The following is a 22,101-nucleotide window of genomic DNA, read 5'->3' on the forward strand; positions in this document are numbered from 1 at the left end:
CACTTCTCTCCAGGATGAAAAGGAGTCATTGTTGAGCATCCTTTGGGTTCGGCCGGTCAACCAATTACAAATCCATGTAACAGTTACCTTGTCTAGCCCACATTTCACTAACATGTTTGCAACAATGTCATGGGGAACCCTGTCAAAAGACTTACTAAAACCAAGATATACTATATCCACAGCATTCCCTTCATCTAACAAGCTGGTAATTTTATCAAAAAAAAAAGAGAGAGAGAGAGAGAGAGAGAGAGATTAGATTTGTCTGGCATGACTTCTTTCTCTGAAACCCTATGTGTGTGCCTTCCACCAGTGGACAAGAGAATGGCTTCCAGGAGTAGACTGATGTGTCAAAGCTTCATTACAACAAGTAAAAATAAGTATCGGATCTCAAATACTGTCTGCCTGTCCTAGACCTTTCCTGACTTTTATTCCAATTTTTAAACAAACAACAAAAGGAAATGTTCTTGATCTTAAGCTGATGACATTGACATAAATTCTACTGATATACCCACTGAATCAAGATTAATTGATTAATTGAGCTATTAATTCATTTAGCCTATTCTAACTGGCACTACTACAGACATCAAATTATCTTTGTTTTCAGTTATTCTAGAGCCATTAAAATAAATAGAAACATTATTCTCAAATATACTGACAAATTGCAGCTCAGCAGTCGGACTGAGAAAAGCCACACACAAAGGTAGTTTATTAACTTGGCTGAATTTGTATTTTCAACAAAGGAAAGCACTTTCAGCTGTTCTGTAAACCAATGACTTAACCATGCTTTAAAGAAGTCAAATCATGAACAAGACAAATATTTACAAAAAACAGATAATAAGGGATGCAAAAGAATGAATGAACATGTAATGACTGTTATACAATTATACCGTTGTACTGTTTATGCTTATTTCCCATTGAAGCTTGAACTTGAAACAAATCAAGTTTATTTAAAGAACAATTTTCAATACAATTCTTTCCTCTATGCACTACATTAACTTTGTATTTACAGAAAATAATACATAAAGAACACTGAATTTAATTTTTTTCAACTTATGGAATTTCATTCATTGTTCATTAGTGGGAAGGAGTAATCTGTAATCTGTTAACATACGTCTCACAAAGTCTTGTATTTCTGAGGAAAGGAATCTAGTTTTAAAAGTTAGGTATTCCAAATACTTTGCTTAAACGCATACTGTACTTTGATATAGCCTAGCAAACACTCATTTTCACAGTTGAGGTCTAAATGAGAATCAACACTATAGAATTACTTACTATACACAAAGCCTAAAACACAGCTGAATTTCAAACTAATATTAAGCATTTTTCCCTTGGGAACTTTAGTATATTGTGTAACTGTTTATGGCTCTGAGGAGACACAATATTCCCCTGTTTATCCACTTCCAATTAAGGAAAACTGGAAAGAAAGGCAACAAGTACTTCGGTCATAACACAACTGCCAAATGTCAGAACAAATCATAATCAAGTGATTCAACTCCTGAAGGCAATACAATACATTCTTTAACATTTAAAATATTCTCATTAGGCAACAAAGTGATCCTGGAGCATGGGAGTTCTCTTTCTTTATCAAGCAAAATCCTAAGAAAGCAAGGGGGTCAGGAGAGAAAGGGAGTAAAGGAGAATGGATCCAGTAAGTTTGGGAAAAAGACTCTTCCATCTGTGTAGTAAAAAACAAAACAAAACAAAAAGCAAGATGAAACAACAAATTACTTCAAGAATATTGCTAAAATTTAAGGCTTTCTAGGTAAACGCCTTAAGAACAGCGAAAATTAAGTAAGCATGGAAAGAGTAAGTAATGGATGAGCACACAGAATTATCCCAGTGGCAAAGCTCTGTTTCCAGTAGGCAGCAGATAAAAGAAATTATCCTCTCCATTATACAAACACTATTAATATTTCCTGACCTCTGTCAATGCTGCTGTATAACCCCAATAACCCTTCCTTTTCTTCCACAATTGTATACCATCCTGCTCTTCATTATCTCTTTCAACCAAACTACTATAAATTATTTGAAAAATTGGTAACAAAGTTATTCAAATTAACAAATATACATTTACCATGGGGTGACTTCTCATATACACAGACTCAATATCATGTATGCTGAGTCTTATTTGTATTCCTTCCTTTGACCTCCACTTTTTCACCCCAAAGCTCCTCTCAATACATTCCCAAAGCTCCCTGACCCTTCGCAATATTGTTTTTCAACTAGCATAATTTTTCAGCCAAATTCTACCGCCAGTATCAAAATGTTTGGGTTGCCCTGCACCATTACTCCCTCAAACATCCAGCCCCCTATGAAGAAATTTCCCCCCTTTTCTGGCTGAAAACCAGACTTGGCTGTGTGTTACATCACTTCCACTCACATCAGGAACAGTGCTGTGGTCCATGGGCATGTATGCACTGAGGAAATGGTGCCCACCCACCATACAGTTGCCCATCACTACCATAGAATAAACTTCAAATTGAACCAGCCAATACAATTATGTCATGTTGTATAGTAGCCAAATGCTGAGTTTTGTATATACCAAATGGTGAAAAACATCCAAGAAATATAAGCAACTAACACATTCAATCAGCATTCCATTTTATCAACTTTACTCATATACAATGCAGTTCTGTTTACTATGGTCCCAATCCCAGTCTACTTTCAAACAGGAACTTCCTGACAGTAAGGGCTGCTTAACAGTGGAACAAACTCCCTTGGAGTGGAGTATCCTTCCTTGGAGGTCTTTAAACAGAGGCTGGATGGCCATCTGTCGGGGATGCTTTGATTGAGATTTCCTGCATGGCAGGGGGTTGGACTGGATGGCCCTTGCGGTCTCTTCCAACTATGATTCTATGATTCTATATACTTGCTGTAAGGAGTTCCACCTGGCTGTCCTCTCTTCCTCCATCTTTGTGCAAGAAATGAATGTATATACTTCTACTTGTACTTTTTAATATACTAACATTCATTATAGGTAGACTCCTCTTTTAATTTATTCCTAATTAGTGAAAAGTAAGAAACAAACAGTGACTATTGCTAATTAGAAGTGAACATGCAAATCATGTGGAAATGAGTAAAGATATGGAGCTATTCACTGTGATTAATTCACAAAGTTAGGGATGAAACAGACTGCCCTGAACGGGCGGCTCCAACCTGCCCTTGAGACAGCTGAATTGGGGCCATGGCAACCACACACCATGACCCCAATCTGGCCAGAATCCAGCTCAAATAGGGGTGGCAGAAAGAGTAGATTGAAGCCACCCCCCATCACTGTATCAGCTGGCTTCCAGCTGGTTTGGAGGCACATGCCATCTAAGCACCATGCCAAGTCACCCCGAAGCTGCCTAGCATGTAATCACCAGTGCGACTTCTGGGCAACCTGAGAGCATGGCATGTGTAAACACTACCTTCCAAGCCGTCTGAAGCTGCCAGTCTATTTTGGCCTTTATATTATCATCTGAACCAAACCAGCGTACTCTACCATTATGTTTTGCTGAAGCAAACAGGGCTTCACATAGGATATAGTTTGGGAATCAAGTTGTACAAATATTGTCACTGAGGTCCGGAAACCCCCCACCCCTTCCATTAGAAAAATGAATGATGCGTGCTGCTGCGCCACCACACCCTAGCCCCATTATAATGGTGGCACTTAGTCTGGACCCTCCCCCCTTCCTAAAATCCTGGCTACGTCCCTGTTAAAAGTCCCATCAATTGTCTCTTACGAGTCCATCCAACTTCTCAGCTTACATTTTTCAGCCTTCCTCATTTCACTGTTTTATGTGAGGTTCAGGTTCCATTTTGTGTGAGGTTCAAAGAGCACACATGGGCCCCTCAACCCATTGAGCTCTACAATAAGGACATGCAACTTGTTCATCACCAAGGACCATACATACAATATAGCATGAACTGAAGTATTACAACATAGACCTTTTGCACACAATATACATAGCAGCAGTTTACAGTAAATACACTGTTGGACAAGTTGGACATTTATTGCATTGCTGGAACCCCCCCCCCCCCCCCGTTTTGACTACTAAATAAAATAGCCACTGATCATGACAGCACTGCAGATTCCCCACAACTGCAGCAGCAAAGTATTTAAATAGCTATAATGCCCCAAAACATTGTAGCTACGTAACAGATAATCCCTCTATTAGTAATAAAGCTGCTTAAATCAAACACCATTCATCCCAGAGAGGTGGGGTGTGGTAGTGAATCCCCAAGTAATTTGAGCATTTGTGTCACCTGTTGAGACTTAATCCTAAAGCATTCCTTCCTCACTAGTGCAAAAATGTAAAGAATTTCTCCTGCATAGAATGTATTATTGCAGTACATCAAGGCTTTAAAGTAGATGTCCAGTATAATGGGCTGGATTAAGATATAGGCATGTGTAATTGCACTGCAAGAAGGGGAATTCTCCTCAATCTCTCCCCACAACAGCCTCTGCAGTCCCTCTCAGTAGGAGCAGTGCAGCCTACTGAATGCAGTAAATTGTGGGTCAAGGGTGTGTAGGATGAATCCCTGTCAATTCAGTAGGGGCTCCTTCTGGGACCACAGCAAAGGTCTTCCACCCACAGTAGACAACCTTGGGGTTCAAACAGGGATGTAATTTTTTTAAAAAAATACTGTAAATAGTAAAGTTGGTTTTCAAAATGAGCTCTAAGAAATGTAGATTTACACACATATGTATGCACATGAGCACGTATGCACACAAACTCTGTATTCTGCAGCTAAAATGCAGTCTAAGGGGCTGAATCTTAAGAGTGCATCTACACTGTAGAAATAATGCAATTTGACACCACTGCCATGGCTCCATCCTACAGAATATTGGGATTTGTAGTTTTGTGAGGCACTAGCACTCTTTGGCAGAAAAAGTTAAAGACCTTATAAAACTCTAAATTCCAGGATTCCATATAGTGGAGCTATAGCACTTAAAGTGGTGTTAAACTACATTATTTCTACAGTGTAGCTGCACCCCTAAAAGATGAATGCTTTCAACTTTTACACCAAACCAGAATGCTACATATCTGTATCGTATCACTGTCACTTCTCCTTCCAACAAGGCTTCACAAGGTGCTGCATTAGACCTCAAGCTAAGTCTTAACACAGGAATAACTTGGGGTGTGTGATGACAGTGCTGACATTGTATCTCCTGTTTGGCATAGCTATCCATGTGACTCTCCATCTCAGGGCAGAGACGAAATAGAGTCAGGGATGCATAGCAATTTTCAAATTAGGTTTAATGGCACAGTGAAAAAATATAAAGATAAATCAGAATGGAACCCTAAACATTGTTACATGTAAATATATATCACCTTGGGCCTAAACAGACAAACCACTTTTTGTTCATTTGTTCTGTAACAGAAGGTGGACACACACAGAGAGGGAAGTCCTATTTGGGCCAGAATTGTATTGCAATCTATTGGTAAAGAAAAGGTGGACTAAAAATCAACCTCCAAGGTATTAATTACCCTCAGTTATGTCAATACAGCAATAGGAATGGGTTTGGACACCAAAATGGTATGTAGAGAATGACGTTTTTAAAATCTATCTTGCACTCTAGTCACAATCTAGACTTGGTCCCTGTGCAGCAGCTATTTCTTTTTAACACATGATACCTCAATCATCAGTTCTACTTGAAAATAAAACAGTTTTTTCAGGCAAAGTTGATACTGCAAAAATGCATTTAACTTACAAAACTTTTTTTAAAAAATTAACTGCATTCACAATAGCTGATAAAAACAAAACCATAACCTGCTATAACCCTGGCCAATACCATATTCTGTATCTCTTGAAGTTTACTGGATTGATTCAATCACCCTCTCTACAATTTATAAATTAAGCAGGTAGATTAATAGTAGGCTTCAAGGATCACAGGAACCTTCATTCACTTTTGTAAAGCTTTATTAAACCATGACCTATTTTCAAGAGCACTTAAGCATTCTCAGCATTCTTCCTCATCCCTGAAAGACTATCTATCAATCACAGTTCCTTTAGAGTGTGGAAATTGCTGGCAACTGATAATTCTTGCAAATTTAAGAATAGATATCATAGTCTAGGTTTTGTCTAATATGGATAACACTTCATATAGAATGAAAGTCACAGAAATTCATTCAAAAAGCACTACCACAATTGAGCTTAAAATAAAATTCATTACTACTGCATATTTTCAATAGAATTCATACCATTTCCATTATCTGGGATTGCATTCCCATGCATATGCACAAATAAAAAAAGGCCTTTTGATTCATGCATGGTAAGAAGACACTTTCTTGTAGAACCCTGTAAAAAAAAGTACTGCAGAACCTTTTATACCTAATACTATCTTTCAGTCTTCTAATAGAATGGCATGCACAATATTATTATAATTTTAAGAGATGACAAGGGAAGAGTGGCACAAATGATTCACTTCCTATGAATCGTCTGGTTGTTGTTGTTGTTATTATTATTATTACTATTATATTTATATCCCATTCTTTCTCCAAAACTGGGACTCAGAGCAGTTTACAAGATTAAAAACAGTACAATTACATGTCCATGTCACCAATGATATGTTGGTCACAATGTTCCATATACCACAAGTTCCTCTACCTTAATCTCCAATATCAGAACAAGGACACAAATCAAGGCTGAATTCCAATATAATGCTGGCAGAGTGAAAAGTCCAGTTAGGCTGGATCCCAGGTTTAGGAGGAGGATAAAGACACAGTTGGAACAGCTATGGACTGTACTAGCATCTGCTGGAACCTTCCAGCATCACCACATGGGCCAAGCATTGGCCTTCTCAGCTTGGGGGGGAAGAGGGGATCAATTTGTGTGCCTGATCAGTAGGGCAAATTGAACAGCCATGCACTTATGATTGCACAAGGAGATATTTGATACTTCTTTCATGAGCTTTGGAAACTATAATACCTCATCCACTCGTAATTTAGTGCGCATAAAGACCCAGCTGAATGCTGGCCCATGAGTTGTATTATGTCATAAATGGCTGCACAGGTACCCTGCCTATTAAAAGTATTTCCAGTTTTAAGAAAACAGACTTTTTTTTGTACACAATTAATTGTACAGTATTTCTAACCCTAGAATGGTTATTCATTCATATTCCAAGAGACAGGTAATTTGAATTTCAGTTGAATGTCAGACACTTTGTTATTATTATTAACCTTTATTTATGAAGCGCTGTAAATTTACACAGCGTTGTACATGCAATCTTTTTAGTTAGACGGTTTTAAATGTTCTGTTCACTTCTTGCTCTCTCCAAGATTATGGGACTAGGTTTTGAATACATTTTAGTTTTTGCATGCATTCCTATCTTACTACATAAGAAACAGGAACACAGAAGCTGATTCACAGTATAGATTAACAAAGAAACTTCGCTAAATCCTGCTTATGTTACAACAATCTGCTTAATAGGATTCCTGATAACCAAAGATAATCCTATCCGTTTTACTTCATTGATGCTTATAAAGCATTTGAGATGAAATCTGTTTGGTTGAAGACTGTGCTGAACTTTGCGGTTAACACTTTGCCAACATACATGCCACATGCAAAATAACTATGGCTCTACAGAGATAACATTCACACAAATATTTGAAAAGACTTAAGGCTGGTTTACATTATACATTTCATTTCCATAAAAGGGTTATATCTGAAATTACACAAGCTCACACGATAAGAATTCTCATCCATTCCTCTCCATTACAGCCTCATGAACAATTTAAAAAGCCCCTTCAGAGAGTCAGGAAATTATTGTCAGGGTCTATATTAGAGATGAAACAGAAAGAATGTCCCATTGCATAAATGGGACTTTTATTCACATTCCTTTGCATATAATCTATTATCTGTAACTCAGTAATATGGGTCCTCTTTCTGCTTGTTCATGATATATAAAACACATACCTAAATACCAAGCCAGGACTACTTTTATGGACACAGAATCTATAATCTTGTGGATACAAACCATAATCTGCAGCAGTGTCACTGAGATACCTCCCTCACAAGCGCTGCAATCACAAAGAATGATGTTTATCATATCCCTTGTCCACACCATTGTTTTCCCATGAAAGAATAAAATTGATTTTGTTGGCAAGGAAGTTCCTACAAGATAAGTCCTTTAGTTCAACTGAAAATACTGAGTCATTTCAGTGTTAAGTATTACTACAAACTAATATGGTCAAGGTGGTGTAAGGTTTGAGTTTTGGACTAGAACTCTGGTAGAGCAGGGTCTGAATCCCTACTCAGCCACAGAAACCCACCTGGTGAGTTTGGACAAGTCTTTTTCTCTCAGCCTCTGAAGAAAGCAATGCTAACCCTCTATGAACAAATCTTGCCAAGAAAATTCCATGATAAGGTCGCCTTAGAATCGCCATAAGTCAGAAATTACTTGAAGGGATACAGAGTAAATTATGGTAAATATGTGCACACTGATACAGGATTTGAATCAGAAGACATTCCACTTTCCTACATTAACAGATATATAATTTGACATATTTATTTGACTTACATTTGGTTAACAAAACTGGGTAAGTATGTTATGTAAATTTTATGTGCTGTATAAATAGCTGAACTTTTTTCTCAGATAGTTTTGAATAATTGTACATAACATGCAAGCATCAAAAGAGCAAGTTACTGAAAAGTTAAGCATTGAAAAGTGGGGATTCCTGTACTGAAATATTTAATGAGTTTTAAAATTAAGTGAAATAAAAGGTGTAATTCATATGTTATATTCAGATAAACTCAAAGCTTTACTTGGCAATTACTTTCATTAGAATACATATACAGTATTTTAAGAAATGACAACTCAGTAACATTAATTTCTTATTTATTCACTAATGGAATGGGTACATTTGCATGACACACAAATGTCAAAGGGTGAAATGGTATGTCATGAATGAGCAAAACTCTTCTGCACACTACTTGATTACCCTTGCATTCAGTGGGAGCAATTGAACAAAGCAGAGAACTTTGCTCCACAGTTGGTTTATTCTGTCACCTGGCAGTGGGCATGTCTCTTCTTTGGTTTGCACCCTCCCACAAACCTAAGAAATAAATCTGGGGAGGAGGGAACCCTACATTCTTCCTTTTCTTTGTTTGTAGAACACAACAGTGAGGAGAATCAGACATGTGCTGGATGACACAAGACAGGGTTTGTTTTATGCTACTCTTCTTGACATGCCAGGACTCCCACAAAATCCTGATTATCTGTGTCATTCAAATGGACCCAGTGATTCTCAGACTGTGGACTTCCTTTTTGAAGGACACAACTGAAACAGAAGGGACAGAATCGTGGCACAAATGGCTTCCATATCACTTGAAAGAAGATTCTGCCTGATCCTCACTACCTTTGGAGGCTAACCTGCTATAACATTTATCAAGATCTAGGAAGAAGGGTTGCTTTTTTCTAGTGATTCCTTTGAAGACATATCTTTTATCATTCCTCTGCTAAAATTAAATTAATACCCTCAGTATCTAGGACCTCACATGCATCGAGTGAAAAGAAGTTTAATAAGCAGTTGAGAAGAGGTATAAGAATGGTTATTTCTCATACCATCCTAGGGCATAAATCAAGTTTCTCTGTTTATAAAATGGTTTTTTATTTTAAGGAAAATATGTCAAGATAATATATAGTTACAATTGCAAAATGTGGAAAAACATGTCCATATTAGGAAGAAGACTTAGAACAGCTAGCTAAATTGTAGAAGAATATGATTTCCCCCAGAATAGTGAATAAAATACCTTAATGTTTTTGCTACAAACTAATACACAGATGCAAATAAGTTAAAGAGTTTAAAAAAAACCAAGATAAAACTATGATAGTACTGGTATTGTAATTTTGTCCAAACCTGCTAAACTTTGGTTAAACTTAACTAATGGAAACGGTACTTTTTTTAAAGTGGATTAATAATTTTTTGTTAACACCATCATCAATCACTAAGCAGCAGACTTCCGAACCATCCATTATGAAGCCAAGCCCTCCCTCCAGTCCATCTGCCTTGGTCCAGGCCTCGGAGGTAGAGAGGAACTGCTGGACCTCTTACCCTTTCCCTCCACCACTCCCTTCTCCTTCTGTGTCTTGTCTTTTTAGATTGTAAGCCCGAGGGCAGGGAACCGTCTAATTAAAAAGATTGTATGTACAGCGCTGTGTAAACTTACAGCGCTTCATAAATAAAGGATAATAATAACAACAACAACAACAACAACAACTGAAAAGAAGCCACTGTTGGGCCTGGTGTATTCATTTCTCCAGTGGGTTTCTAGGCAGCTCCACGTAGGCACAGAAGTGAAAACATGAAGGGCACAACTTCTGCTTCTCTCAGGGACCTCAGACTTTTCAAAAAAAAATGAAGAAAGGATCAGGCAGAGGTAGTGTTAGGTTTGATTTTAAGAGAATCATGCATATTTCAATTTCCTCTTCAATTTTCCCTTCACAATGCCCATTTCTAATAATATAATGTGAAAATCATACCCTTTTTTTAATGAAGCCAGTTTTCAATGCAGTGTGTAGTCTGATGGTGTTAATACAAACCTACAGCACCTCTAGCCCTGCGGCACTGATACAACACATCAGAACTATTTGTTCTTGAAGAACAACGATCAAAAGGAAAAGGCTAAAGGTAAGTGCTAAATTACTTCCTTCCATTTTGCTGTTCAGTTGAATGAGCAAAAATAGGATCCTAAAAGCCTGAATAGGTACATTAGCATTAAATATTAATTCTGCTATTATCACTGTAATTGGAAAACAAACGTAATAGTATACTCTTACATTCTGGACAAATGTGAAGATTAGTGTATTAGGCTGTAATCCTACATGCACTCACCTGACAGCAAATCCCACTGAATTCAACTGAACTTAATTCCGTGAAGAAATGTATAATTGTTAACACATGGTAGAGGTTGACACCAAAACAGTGAGTTTGACATCAGTACTTATCCTGTCCCTCAAAAGATAAATGTTATTATATACAATAGCTAAAATCAAAACAAATTCTAGAAAATTCTGATTTGAAACAGATATATATCATAGTCAAGGTCTGCTGTACCAGCCTAGGATTTTCACTGCCTCATCCCAGATCTGTCCCTTTTCACTCCTGGAACCTCTCCCCAATGAGCATGGGTCACCACTTCTTTAACTAGTTTCAAAACTGAGTTGAAGACTACTGTATATTGTTCAGTAAAGCATTCCTAGGCATTGTGTGAATGTTTACCTGAGATCTAATATTTGATATTTGTTCTTTTTAATTTGTTGTCTGCGTTTTTATCTAATTCTATCTTGTATCATTATCTGTTGTTTTACATGTATTTTGTAGAATGTATGCCATTGGCAGGTTTTATTTTTATCGATTTTATTGTTTGTATGTACAGTGCTGTGTAAATCTACAGTGCTATATAAATAAAGGAGAATAAATAATAAAATAAATAAGAAAGTGAGCATGAAGTACAGGTTGAGCATTGGACATGGACACTGGGAGACCAGAGTTCGAATCCTTGCTCAGCCAGGGAAATTGGGCGTCATACTCTCTCAGCCTCAGAGCACGGCAAAGATAAATCACCTCTTAACAAATCTTGCCAAGAAGAGCCTGTTATAGGGTTGCCTTAGGGTCACCATAAGTCAGAAATTACTTGAAGGCAGACAACAACAACAACAACAACAAATAACTTCAAATAGTGCAGTTGTTACCACCATTTCTTTTGATGGGAAAGACTTTGCATTGGTTCTTCTGCTCCAACCTCCACTATTGCAAGATGCTTTCCCTTCAGGAATGGGATGAGTGTGCTTAACTCATCAAGTTTAATAGGCTCAAGCAACTTCTGACTTTTTCATAAAAGCCATTTCATGAAGCAAAGGTAAAAGAAAACTTTTGTCAGGCTGCAGAATTTTGTAACAGAATCAGGAATTATGATTTGACTTCTGTGCTGCATTTGCCAAATTATTTGCAAAATGCTACTTAATGTGGGTTATTTTTCAAAGTATCCAAAGTGGTGAGGGAATGATCTTGCTATATGCACAATTCAAGATGTTCATTTTATTAAAAGAATTTATATTAAAGAAGATTTTCAATAAGTTCTGTAGTACTTAACTAAAGTACTGTTGCTGTGAACAAAATACAGATGGATTCAGTACATGGGAAAGTCCAATGTGGTTTAAAAGAAATTAAAATCTTCAAAAGGAAAACAAAATCCTAACTGTTAAGCCAGGGCAGGGGTCGGCAACCTCCGGCCCGCGGGCCGGATGCGGCCCGCGGAGGCCTGCCGCCTGGCCCCCGGGTGCTGTTGCCGCTGCCGCCGCAGCCACCCGTAACGGCTCTTCGCCGCTCTGGGCGCCGCCATTTTGGGCGGCAAAATGGCGGCGAAGTCTCGCGGAACCTCACCTGAGGTCGCACGAGACTTCGCTGCCATTTTGGGCAAAAAAATGGCGGTGCCCATAGCAGCCTCTGGGGCTATGGGCGCCGCCATTTTGCCACCCAAAATGGCGGCGCCCAGAGCGGCAAAAAGCCGTGATGGGCAGCCGCGGCGGCGGGCCTTTAGGAGGCCCGCTGCCGTCCCTGGGGCCCTCCAGGAGGGCTCCGAGGGCGGCAGGGGGCCTCTGGGGGGCCCGCTGCCGCCCCTGGGGCCCTCCAGGAGCGCTCCAAGGGCGGCAGGGGGCCCTCCCCGCCTCCCCGCAGGGCTCCGCGCGGCCCTCCACGCCTCCCCGCGGGGCTCCACGCGGCCCCACGCGGCCCTCCCCGCCTCCCCACAGGGAAGAGCAGGAGGAGGAAGAGGGGGCAGCAGGAGGAGGAAGAGCAGGAGGAGGACGAAGAGAGAGGAAGAGAAGGTGGTGAGTGGCCAGAGGCCAGATGGGTTTTTTTGTTTTATTTTCAGTTATTTTTAATTGCTAACAAGTGTCCCTGGCTTGACAATGATAGTGTGGTGATGATGATGATGATGATGATGATGATGATGATGATGATGATGACGACGATGATATAAGCCAGCTTGAGAGGCATGGAGGCACTGTTTCTGAAGCCAAGAGAGTGTGATCTTGCAAAGTGTGTTTTGTGTGCTTTTAATGCTAACACGTCTCCCTTGCTTTGACAATGATAGTGTGATGATGATGATGATGCAGCTTGAGAAGTATGCAACTACTGTTTCAGAAGCTGAGAGAGTGTGACTTGCAAAGTGTGTTTTGTGTGCTTTTAATGCTAACAAGTCTCCCTTGATTTGACAATGATAGTGTGATGATGATGATGATGCAGCTTGAGAAGTATGCAACTACTGTTTCAGAAGCCGAGAGAGTGTGACTTGCAAAGTGTGTTTTGTGTGCTTTTAATGCTAACAAGTCTCCCTTGCTTTGACAATGATAGTGTGGTGGTGATAATGATGATGACAATGATAATGATATGAGTCAGCTTGAGAGGCATGCACGCACTGTTTCTGAAGCCAAGAGAGTGTGACTTTCCAAAGTGCCTTTTCTGTGTGTTTTTGGTTCTTTAATGGCAATATTGATATCAGAAAGCCTCTGGGGCAAGGCCAGTGTAAATTGCTGTGATTTTTACAAACCCATGCGCAGTGAAGAAAAACCAAAGTCCCTTAACCAAGTACACATTTCTGAGAAGTACACTTGGTCCAAGAACGGTGAAACCACCTTGACATGTTCAATATGCATAGCCATGTTAAACCATGCTAAGTGTTAAACCCAAGGGGTTTGATTATGGAATAAGCCTCTGAAATATGCAAGAGGCCATGTTAAGTAAAGCCATGTGAAATGCACAACTGTGCTGTTGTGTGTGTTTTGGAATGCAGATTGGGGGTGTTTGTCCAGAAAGGCACCGAGGAGGAGAGGGCGGGCACACGCCTCCTCCTCCTTGCAGGGCTTTGGTAGAGGCTCCGCCCCGGAGAGTGGCTCCGCCCCGGAGGGTGGAAGCTCCGCCCCCAGCATGCAGCCACGCCCTGGAGGTGGAAGCTCCACCCCCCGGCTTCGGCCCCCCGACTTGTCGGGGGGACACCAACCTGGCCCCCGGCTCCAAAAGGTTGCCTACCCCTGAGCCAGGGTAACATAGGAGTTCAATAAAACAGTGACAGGGACCAGGATCGGGGACAGGGGGAAAAGCACCCAAAGAAAATAATGTTTTTTCCAGTACTATGGTAGTACATGAACAGAACAGATTTAGCATTAACTGTGCACAAATTTTTCAGGTGAAAACTTAGCTCCTGTTTCCAGAATAAGGATAATGCTAACAAAAACTAACTTTGAGACATCAGAGATAACAGACACTGGAACACTAGGTCTATTCTGCTTCTGACAAAAACCATTTTCATCCTACTGCATCTGCACTTCTGGAAACATGGCAACTGTGTGTGCCTTGTTTGTTGAAAATGGTATGTCCTCCCATGTTATTCGGCAATGCATATTTAAGATTATTTAATTACTAAAGTACTTAATACAAATTAACTATCTATAAACAACCATTACTCCCCATATTCCCTAGTACAACAATCACCAGCTCATATCCCCAGTATAGCAACCGCCTGCACTCTCAGAACATCAGGGAAGAACCTCTTAGAACATCAAAAGGTTAAATTAACAACAACTTCTCATAGAGCTTTTACTGCTGCTGCTCCCAAATTGTGGAACGGCCTACCAGAAGAGATCCGTCTTATTACTACCTTGGATGCTTTCAAGAAGGCACTTAAGACAGATCTCTTCCAGTGGGCTTACCCACCTGACTTTGTATAAGAGCTCTATTAAAATAAAATGCTCCACTTCCTAGACTATGATTATTATGCTGTCATGATTCCTATGTTATTTTATTCATAATGTTAGTATTTTATTGATTGTAAATTGTAATTATATTTGTATGTGTATCTGTATTTATTTTATTGGATGTAATCCTGCCTCGATCCGTAGGGAGGTGGGAAATATAAATAAACTATTATTTATTATTATATTCTGTACTTGCTAATCCACATATATAAAAGCAGGTTTCCTCACATTAATTCCAACTTTCTGTCACATTCTAAGAAACAGTTCACAATTATCTTCCTTTCTAGTATATCCCACTGCATTTTATTAGACATAGTAAATAAGCTGCAGGCTGGGAAAGACAAACATGCTTATTATTGTTGTTGTTGTTATTATTATTATTAACCTTTATTTATAAAGCGCTGTAAATTATGCTTCACATAAGAGACACCAGGATCATCATGGATTGAAGACAGAGGCATCCCTACTCCAACAGCACATTACAAAATGCATGCTTCCACTTTTCCTCAACAGCAATTATTTGTTATGGGGGGCAGGGGGCGGGAGAGTAAGATGAGGCAATGTGTACAACCTTGTCAAGCAAATAAAATCTGTTGACTGCCCTCAACATTGGATGATCTGATTACTCCTCATTGGTCTTCTCCCTCCCAAAATTAGGTTCATTAGGTTTGATATCTTTATCTACCCAAACATTAAATAACTGATAGAATTCATTGCAAGACAGGGCAGTGTTTGCTAGCTTAGATGACAGTTTATAGGGTTAAGCTCTGGATCCAATTGAAAGGGATTCCCTATTCAGCCTTGAAATATCTTCAGCAGGGCTTGATCCTTCTCCCTCCAGCACTGTGGTTATCTCTGGATCACTGATAAGAAATGTGAGGATATGTAAAGGCATTTAAACTCTAAATACTACATTCTTTCAGTATGAAAAGAGACAGGTATTTAAATCTCAGGGTAAATATACATATAGCTAAACTCTACTTTTTATGTTTGAAATTAGTACTCAGGTTTACTCTTGAGCTGGTATGCAAAGAAATAAGCTGTAGTCTGCATGCCTGGAAGCTTTAGATCTATCCTTACACATCTGTGTAATTTTTAAAGAAATACATGGAAGCTGAGTCCATTAAATGACAGCTAGAACCTCCACATTTAAATATGGTCTATCTGTTATAACCAGATATTGAAACAATGGTGGTAGGCTATTTCATTCATGCCTGCTTGTGAGTTCTCTAGAACATCTGATTGGCCATTGCTAAAAACTAAGGCCAGGTCTAGGTGGATTTTTAAAATATAAATACTATATTTTTACATAAGTTTGACACAACTTTATTATGGCACCATTTTATGGAATCCTGGGATTTGAAGTTTTGTGAGGCACTAAAGATTCTACCTGAGAACTCGGGTGCTGTAGAATTCAGAGAAGTGCACTGGAGTTCTCTAACAGAGAATTCTAAGTACCGTACCTTGAACTACAAATCCAAGAATTCCACAGTATTTAGCAATGACAGTTTATACAGTGGTGCCTCGGGTTACGAAATTAATTCGTTCCGCCGCCGCTTTCGTAACCCGAAAAGCATTCGCAAGCTGAAATGCCATAGGCGCTAATGGGGAAAGCCGCGATTTCGTGCGAAAAAGCGCCGAAAAGCACCAAAATTTTCTTCGTAACCCGAAATAACCTTCGTAACCCGGAACAGTTATTTCCTATGGGATTTTTTCGTATCCCGGAAATTTCGTAACATGGGTATTTCGTATCCCGGGGTACCACTGTAGTAGTTTCTGTGTATAGCAGAAATGGGAACTGTGTGATCACTGAGAGGCTGCTGAACTGTAACTCCTAGCAGCTCTAGAGAGCACAGCCTTTGATAAGAAATCCTTGGAGCTGGAGTCCAATAACATATGGACAGCTGCATACTTCCCATCTTGTGATATAGAGCAAATAAGCTCTCAGACTGATTCTACAGATCTCTGGGTGACTTTAGTAGGAGTAGGGAGGTATAATGAGGCACAGTGTTGAGACTCTTTTTACTCTCCGGCCCTAAACACTGTTTTCAGTGGGGAACATTCTTGGTAGACAAGGAAATAAGTCTAGTTCTTGACTCTTGGGCTGGCTGGGCAAGGATCCTGATGGTGGAGAAAGCACATAAGCCTGCAGAGTCAGGTAATGGTTTGAAATTGTTCATTGCACCTACTCCTCAACTCATCAAACTTTGTGGTCCTTTAGCTGCTGGCTAATATCTCTTTATGAACTTAATAGATTAAGTCCCTGTTAGTACAGCCTTTCTTAACATGATGCCCTCCTGATGTTCTAAATTCCAGCTCCCATTGGTCATGTTAAGGCTAATGAGAACTAATATCCAAAAACATCTAGACAGCACCAGCTTGGGGAAGTGTGCATTAGTTATACCTGTATGGCACAGCTGATTTTTTTTTTCATCCAGACAACAACTGCATTATTATTAGTTGGAGGCAAAATGCTGCTCAACTCTCTTTCAGGCAGATGGGATATTTTAGTACCCCAGAGTTATATTTTGTTTCAGAGGTTACACAGAACTCAGTCTACAAGATAGACATGCTTGGCACTGTCAGCTGTCACCAATGTCCCCAAATTCAGCCATCTCTCATGTAAAGGTTTGAAAAAACATTCCCCTTCATGTGATTAGGTTTCCTGGCCCTGGGAGTTTCAGTCCTGTAAAATAACCTTGCTTTGGCACCCACACATCCTCCTGGGAAGGTTTTGTGGGCATGGCAAGATTTTTATATCCATCCAAGGGTGCCATCTACACAGTATAAATAATGCAGTTTGACGCCACTTTAACTGCCATGGCTCCATCCTACAAAATTTTGGGGATGACTCTGCACTCTTTGGCGGAAAAGGCTAAAGACCTTGTAAAACTACAAATCCCAGAATTCCATATGGTGGAGCTACAGCACTTAAAGTGGTATCAAACTGCATTATTCCAACATTGGAATACCCTCAAAGACACAGAATTAGAAAATACCCTGGATTAAGCCACTCAGTGCAAGTTTTTTTTTTTAACTGCCTGGATAACAGCTAAAATAACTGATCAAAGACTTTTTTTAACAACATAATGTTTTTATCCCTTCTAGGGAGCAGCAGAACTAATATTAAAATGATTGCATTGTTTGCCCTTATCCTGACAATTGGATTCATGTGGAAACAAATGCTTAAATCTCTTCCTGGAAGTTAACATTCAGAAGGATTTGAAACATAGTAAATAATTCAGACTTGTTCACATAGCTTAGCAGATGCTGCCTTGACCTTCTGAGCAAGATCCTTTTCTTTCTCAAGCCTGAAGCCAATATTATTTTATTATCATGGTTAGATATTTGTGACACATTTCATCATTTCTGCTGTTACATTTTGATAGCTGAATAAGCCCACAAGAAAGGACTGTTTGCCCACTACTTCTTTTCTTTTTCCTTTCCTTTCTCTTTGGAAATGGGACATTGGAAGACACACTTTAAAAAATACCACTGTCAGCATTGTTTACGAGAGGACAGCAACTGGAAAATTCTTGCTGGGAGTTAAAAACTGGAGCCACAAGGTCACAAAAACAAACTCACAACTAGTTCTCAAGATCCAGAAACACCCACACATTACACTGGGGAATGTATGTACAGTATTTGAAAGATCCTACCTATGGTTTTTTTAAACATTTAAATTACTTTTAAAATTATGAAATAGTGAACAAAATCAGTATTCCCAACAGGCAAAACTACACATTTGTTGCTGTGTGCCTTCAAGTCATTTCTGACTTATAGAGACCCTAAAGTGACTCTATCAAAGGCTTTTCTTGGCAAGATTTGCCTTTGCCATCCTGAGAGCGAGAGGCTGTGACTTGTCCAAGATTACCCAGTGGGTTTCCATGCCTGAGCGAAGATAAAAACCCTGATCTCAGAGCTGTAATCCAATGCTCAAATCACTCTGCTACACGGGCTCTTCACTACGCACTACTGAACATCAAAACACCCAAACTATGTATGAAACCATCCTCTCTCTGAGTCAGAAAGGTACTAGGAAAAAAACGTGACAGGTCTTTCCAACCCATTTAGAGATGTTTGGACTTTTTACAATTTTCTGTCGCCCTTCAGAAGTACATTCATATTCTACCCCTAGCCGCTGTTTGAGAGCAGTGGATGGATCCTTCCCCCCCCCCCATCCCTATCACTGGTCTGACGTATGGCTTATTTCTCCTGTGAACACTTGTCCTTGTAGAAACTGCAGGCATATATTTGGCGAGTCCACCTCCACAGCAGGCAAGCAAAGCATACCCATCCGTCATGTAGGTGCAATGCTGGAAAATGCCCAGTCGGTTATTCTGCACACGTGCCACACTTTGAAGCAAGTCGATACAGGGGAGGGGGATAGGAGAGAAGCTGGTTTGAAGGCACTTTTATCAAGGCAGGAAAGATGATGGGACCTGGGCTAGACTGTGTTGTCTCTGTTTTCTGGTTTGTTTTTATTTTCCCTCTTCTTCCCCTCCCCTTCCCACCCTCTGCATTGGCACATTTCCCACCTGCTTCCTCTGAAGAGGGGAAGAGGTGGCAAGGAATGAATGCAGCAGCAGCCCTGTCTGAAGGTCCTACCAAGCAGACTGCAGGGCTGCAGTCAGGAGGCTCCTCTTGGCACACAGCACCCTCCCTACCCTCCAGCCATAGGGTGGGGCCTTCCACACACAAAAGGAAAGGGCTGCTGGTGGCTGTCATTTACACACACACTCACTTCAATGTCTTGCCCGCAGGAGGGGACAGAGCAAAGCAAATGGGAAGAAGAGCCACTCCAATAGGGGCCAATTAGGAAGGCGCCTGAGGAGAGCCACTTGGGGGGATGCAGGCCCTGCTCCTGAGGGAGGACACTCAAGGGGGCCAGGCCCCAAGAAAAGCTAGAAACAGGCATCCCTGCTTCTAAGTCCTGCTCCAAAGGGAGGAGGTTTTGGAATCCCTCCTGAAGAGGAGGAGGTTGGAATGGAGGACATGTCCTGGAAAAGGAGGCCTTCTGGTTCCCATGGACCTCACCGCAAAGGAGGGCCGGGCATTGCAAAATGGAGGACAAGGGTGGAAAGGGGAAGGGGCTCCAAGCCCTCCTCCTGGGGGATGCTTCTCAGCGATGCTCCCAATGGAGGGCCCCTGAGGGAAGGCAAGGAGGCCCTCCTCCTCCTCCTCCTCTTTCCCGTGGCAGACCAAGGGCACTTGGGGCTCTTCTTGGCGCAGTCCTCCTGGCCCTCGCCGCTGCCACGCCCAGCCCCCGAAGTCCGAGGAGAAGGCGCCGCAGGAGGGGAGGCCGAGGGCCCCAAGGAAGGCTGGAAGAGGCCTCGCTTTCTGGCCATGCCCTGAATGGAGGACACGGGAGAAGACCCCACGAAAGCCCCAGACTAGTGGGAATTAGGGATGCTCCCAATGGAAGGCATTGGGGAGCAATCGCCCGGTTGGGCAGCGCTTTCACTCTTTCTCTGGTTCTTTGCTATGGAATTCTGGGAGTTGGAGTATGTTGAAGTATACTCCAACTCCCAGAATTCCATAGCCTTGCGGGAGACAGGTGCCTGGAAAGCGGGTCGGAAAGTTTCTCGCGGAAAGGGAAGGAGGGCTTCTGGTCCTCAGGCAAAATGGAGGACAGGGGTGGAAAGGAGAAGCCGACAGACTCCTCCGGCGGACAGAGTGGGACCCACGAAATGGAGGACCTTCCCCCAAATCGTGGAAGGACAGGGGAAAAAGGCTCAGCCGCACTCCTAGGGCTCTCCATTCAGGCTTCTGAGGGAGGATCTTTCGGGACGCCTCCCGGACGGGGTGGAGGACGCGTCCGGGAAAAGGAGGGTCGTACCTTGGCGGGCTCCTCTGGTTGCTCCCTCTGGGCCGCCTCCGCCGCCACCTCCCCAGATGCGGGCTGCCCTTCGGGGCTGCTGGGCTGGGACTCTTCGGGGGCTGCGTCCTGAGGGCTCCGCTGCTCTGCAGAGCTGCCTGCCCCCATGGCTTCCCCTTTGCCTTCTCCTTCCCTCAGTGCTTCTCGCCCAGAGCCCCAAGCCTTTCCCGCCCAGAGAGAAGAAGAAAGCAGGAGCAGGAGGAGGAGACGCAGCGATTAATAAAGATGTCCAGCCGGCTGCGCCTTCTTCTTCTTCTTCCTCCTCCTCCTCCTCCAAAGGCTCAGCCTCTCAGCGGAGCGCCCAGGCGGCGAGTGAAGAAGGCACCCAGCACCCAGCTTTCTGCAAACTCCTTTAGGGGAGAAGGCTGGGAAAAGGAGGAAGGACGCACAATGAAGAACCAGAAGAGGGGGAAGGAGAAAAAGAAAGAAGCAGCAGCAGCCCATCTCCTGCCCGGCCCCTCCCTCCCGCTCCATCACATGACGGACACGCCTTAGTTGCAGCAGCATCAAACCTGGAGTCCAGCAAGAGGGGAGGGGAGGAGGGAAGAAGAGGGCAGACCCCAATCCAGAGCCTGGAGGCTTCTCTTTCCCCTCTCTTTTCCTATTTAGGTTGCAGCCGCACTGCGGAGATAACCCGGTTTGAGCCCGCTTTAAGTGCCCTGGCTCAAGGCTGTGGGTTTCTGGGGGGTTTGGTTGTGGCACAAGAAAAAGGTCGTTGGTTGTGGCAGCCAGAGCGAACCCACGCCCCGCCCCCAAGAAATCCCACAGCCTGAGCCAGGGCATTAAAGCGGGCTCAAACCGGGTTATCTCCGCAGTGCGGCTGGACCCTATCATTCCCCCCCCCCAACTTTCCCCATCTCTTTTCCCCTTCCCCCGACCTTGGCACTAGACTAATGGGGCTTAATGGCATTACTGAGGGAAACAGGCGGGAAAGTGGAGAAATGGGGGGAGGAGGAGGAGGAGATGATGGAGTGACCTTCAGCTTTCAGCTCTCCTTCGCCTCAGACCCAGGAGAGGGTTTGTTTTAAAATGTCCTCTCCAGCAAAGCAAAGCCAGGCATAAATCGCCAGGGAGTCATATTGATAATAATTATCCCTCCAACCCCGAAGTCCACCGCTTCCCAGGCAGTGCAAGCCAAACCAGGGGCTGCCCTGCTTTTCAGGCTGCATGGAGAGGGCGGGAATAGCTGCCCGACTGTGTTGTTATTATTCACACACACACCTCTCTCTCTCTCTCTCTCTCTCTCTCTCTCTCTCTATATATATATATATATATATATATATATACACACACACACAATTGAGTTTTTTTCTACATACTAAAGTACATAATCCTATATGTATGTTATTTACACATCAGTGTTAACATTATTCACATATATCAAGGTGGTGCTGCACAGTTTTGAGCAGCGATACAGTAATAATAATAATTATTATTATTATTTATTTTTATCCCATCTCTCCTACAGGATCAAGGTGGC

The 22,101-nt window shown here is 41.8% G+C and overlaps 1 protein-coding gene across 1 annotated transcript in view; it reads right to left on the reverse strand.

Annotated features, from left to right (window-relative positions):
* The window catches only part of AKAP12 (A-kinase anchoring protein 12), a 104,775-nt gene extending 83,743 nt beyond the window's left edge, over positions 1-21,032 (reverse strand). Inside the window, 1 exon segment of the mRNA XM_042474987.1 lies at positions 20,583-21,032. Within this exon segment, the coding sequence (XP_042330921.1) occupies positions 20,583-20,729 (147 nt within the window). The 5' untranslated portion in view covers positions 20,730-21,032.
* Between the last annotated feature and the right edge of the window lie 1,069 nt (positions 21,033-22,101).

This window comes from Sceloporus undulatus, chromosome 1 (genome assembly GCF_019175285.1).
Source record: "Sceloporus undulatus isolate JIND9_A2432 ecotype Alabama chromosome 1, SceUnd_v1.1, whole genome shotgun sequence".
In the NCBI taxonomy this organism is placed as follows: domain Eukaryota; kingdom Metazoa; phylum Chordata; class Lepidosauria; order Squamata; family Phrynosomatidae; genus Sceloporus; species Sceloporus undulatus.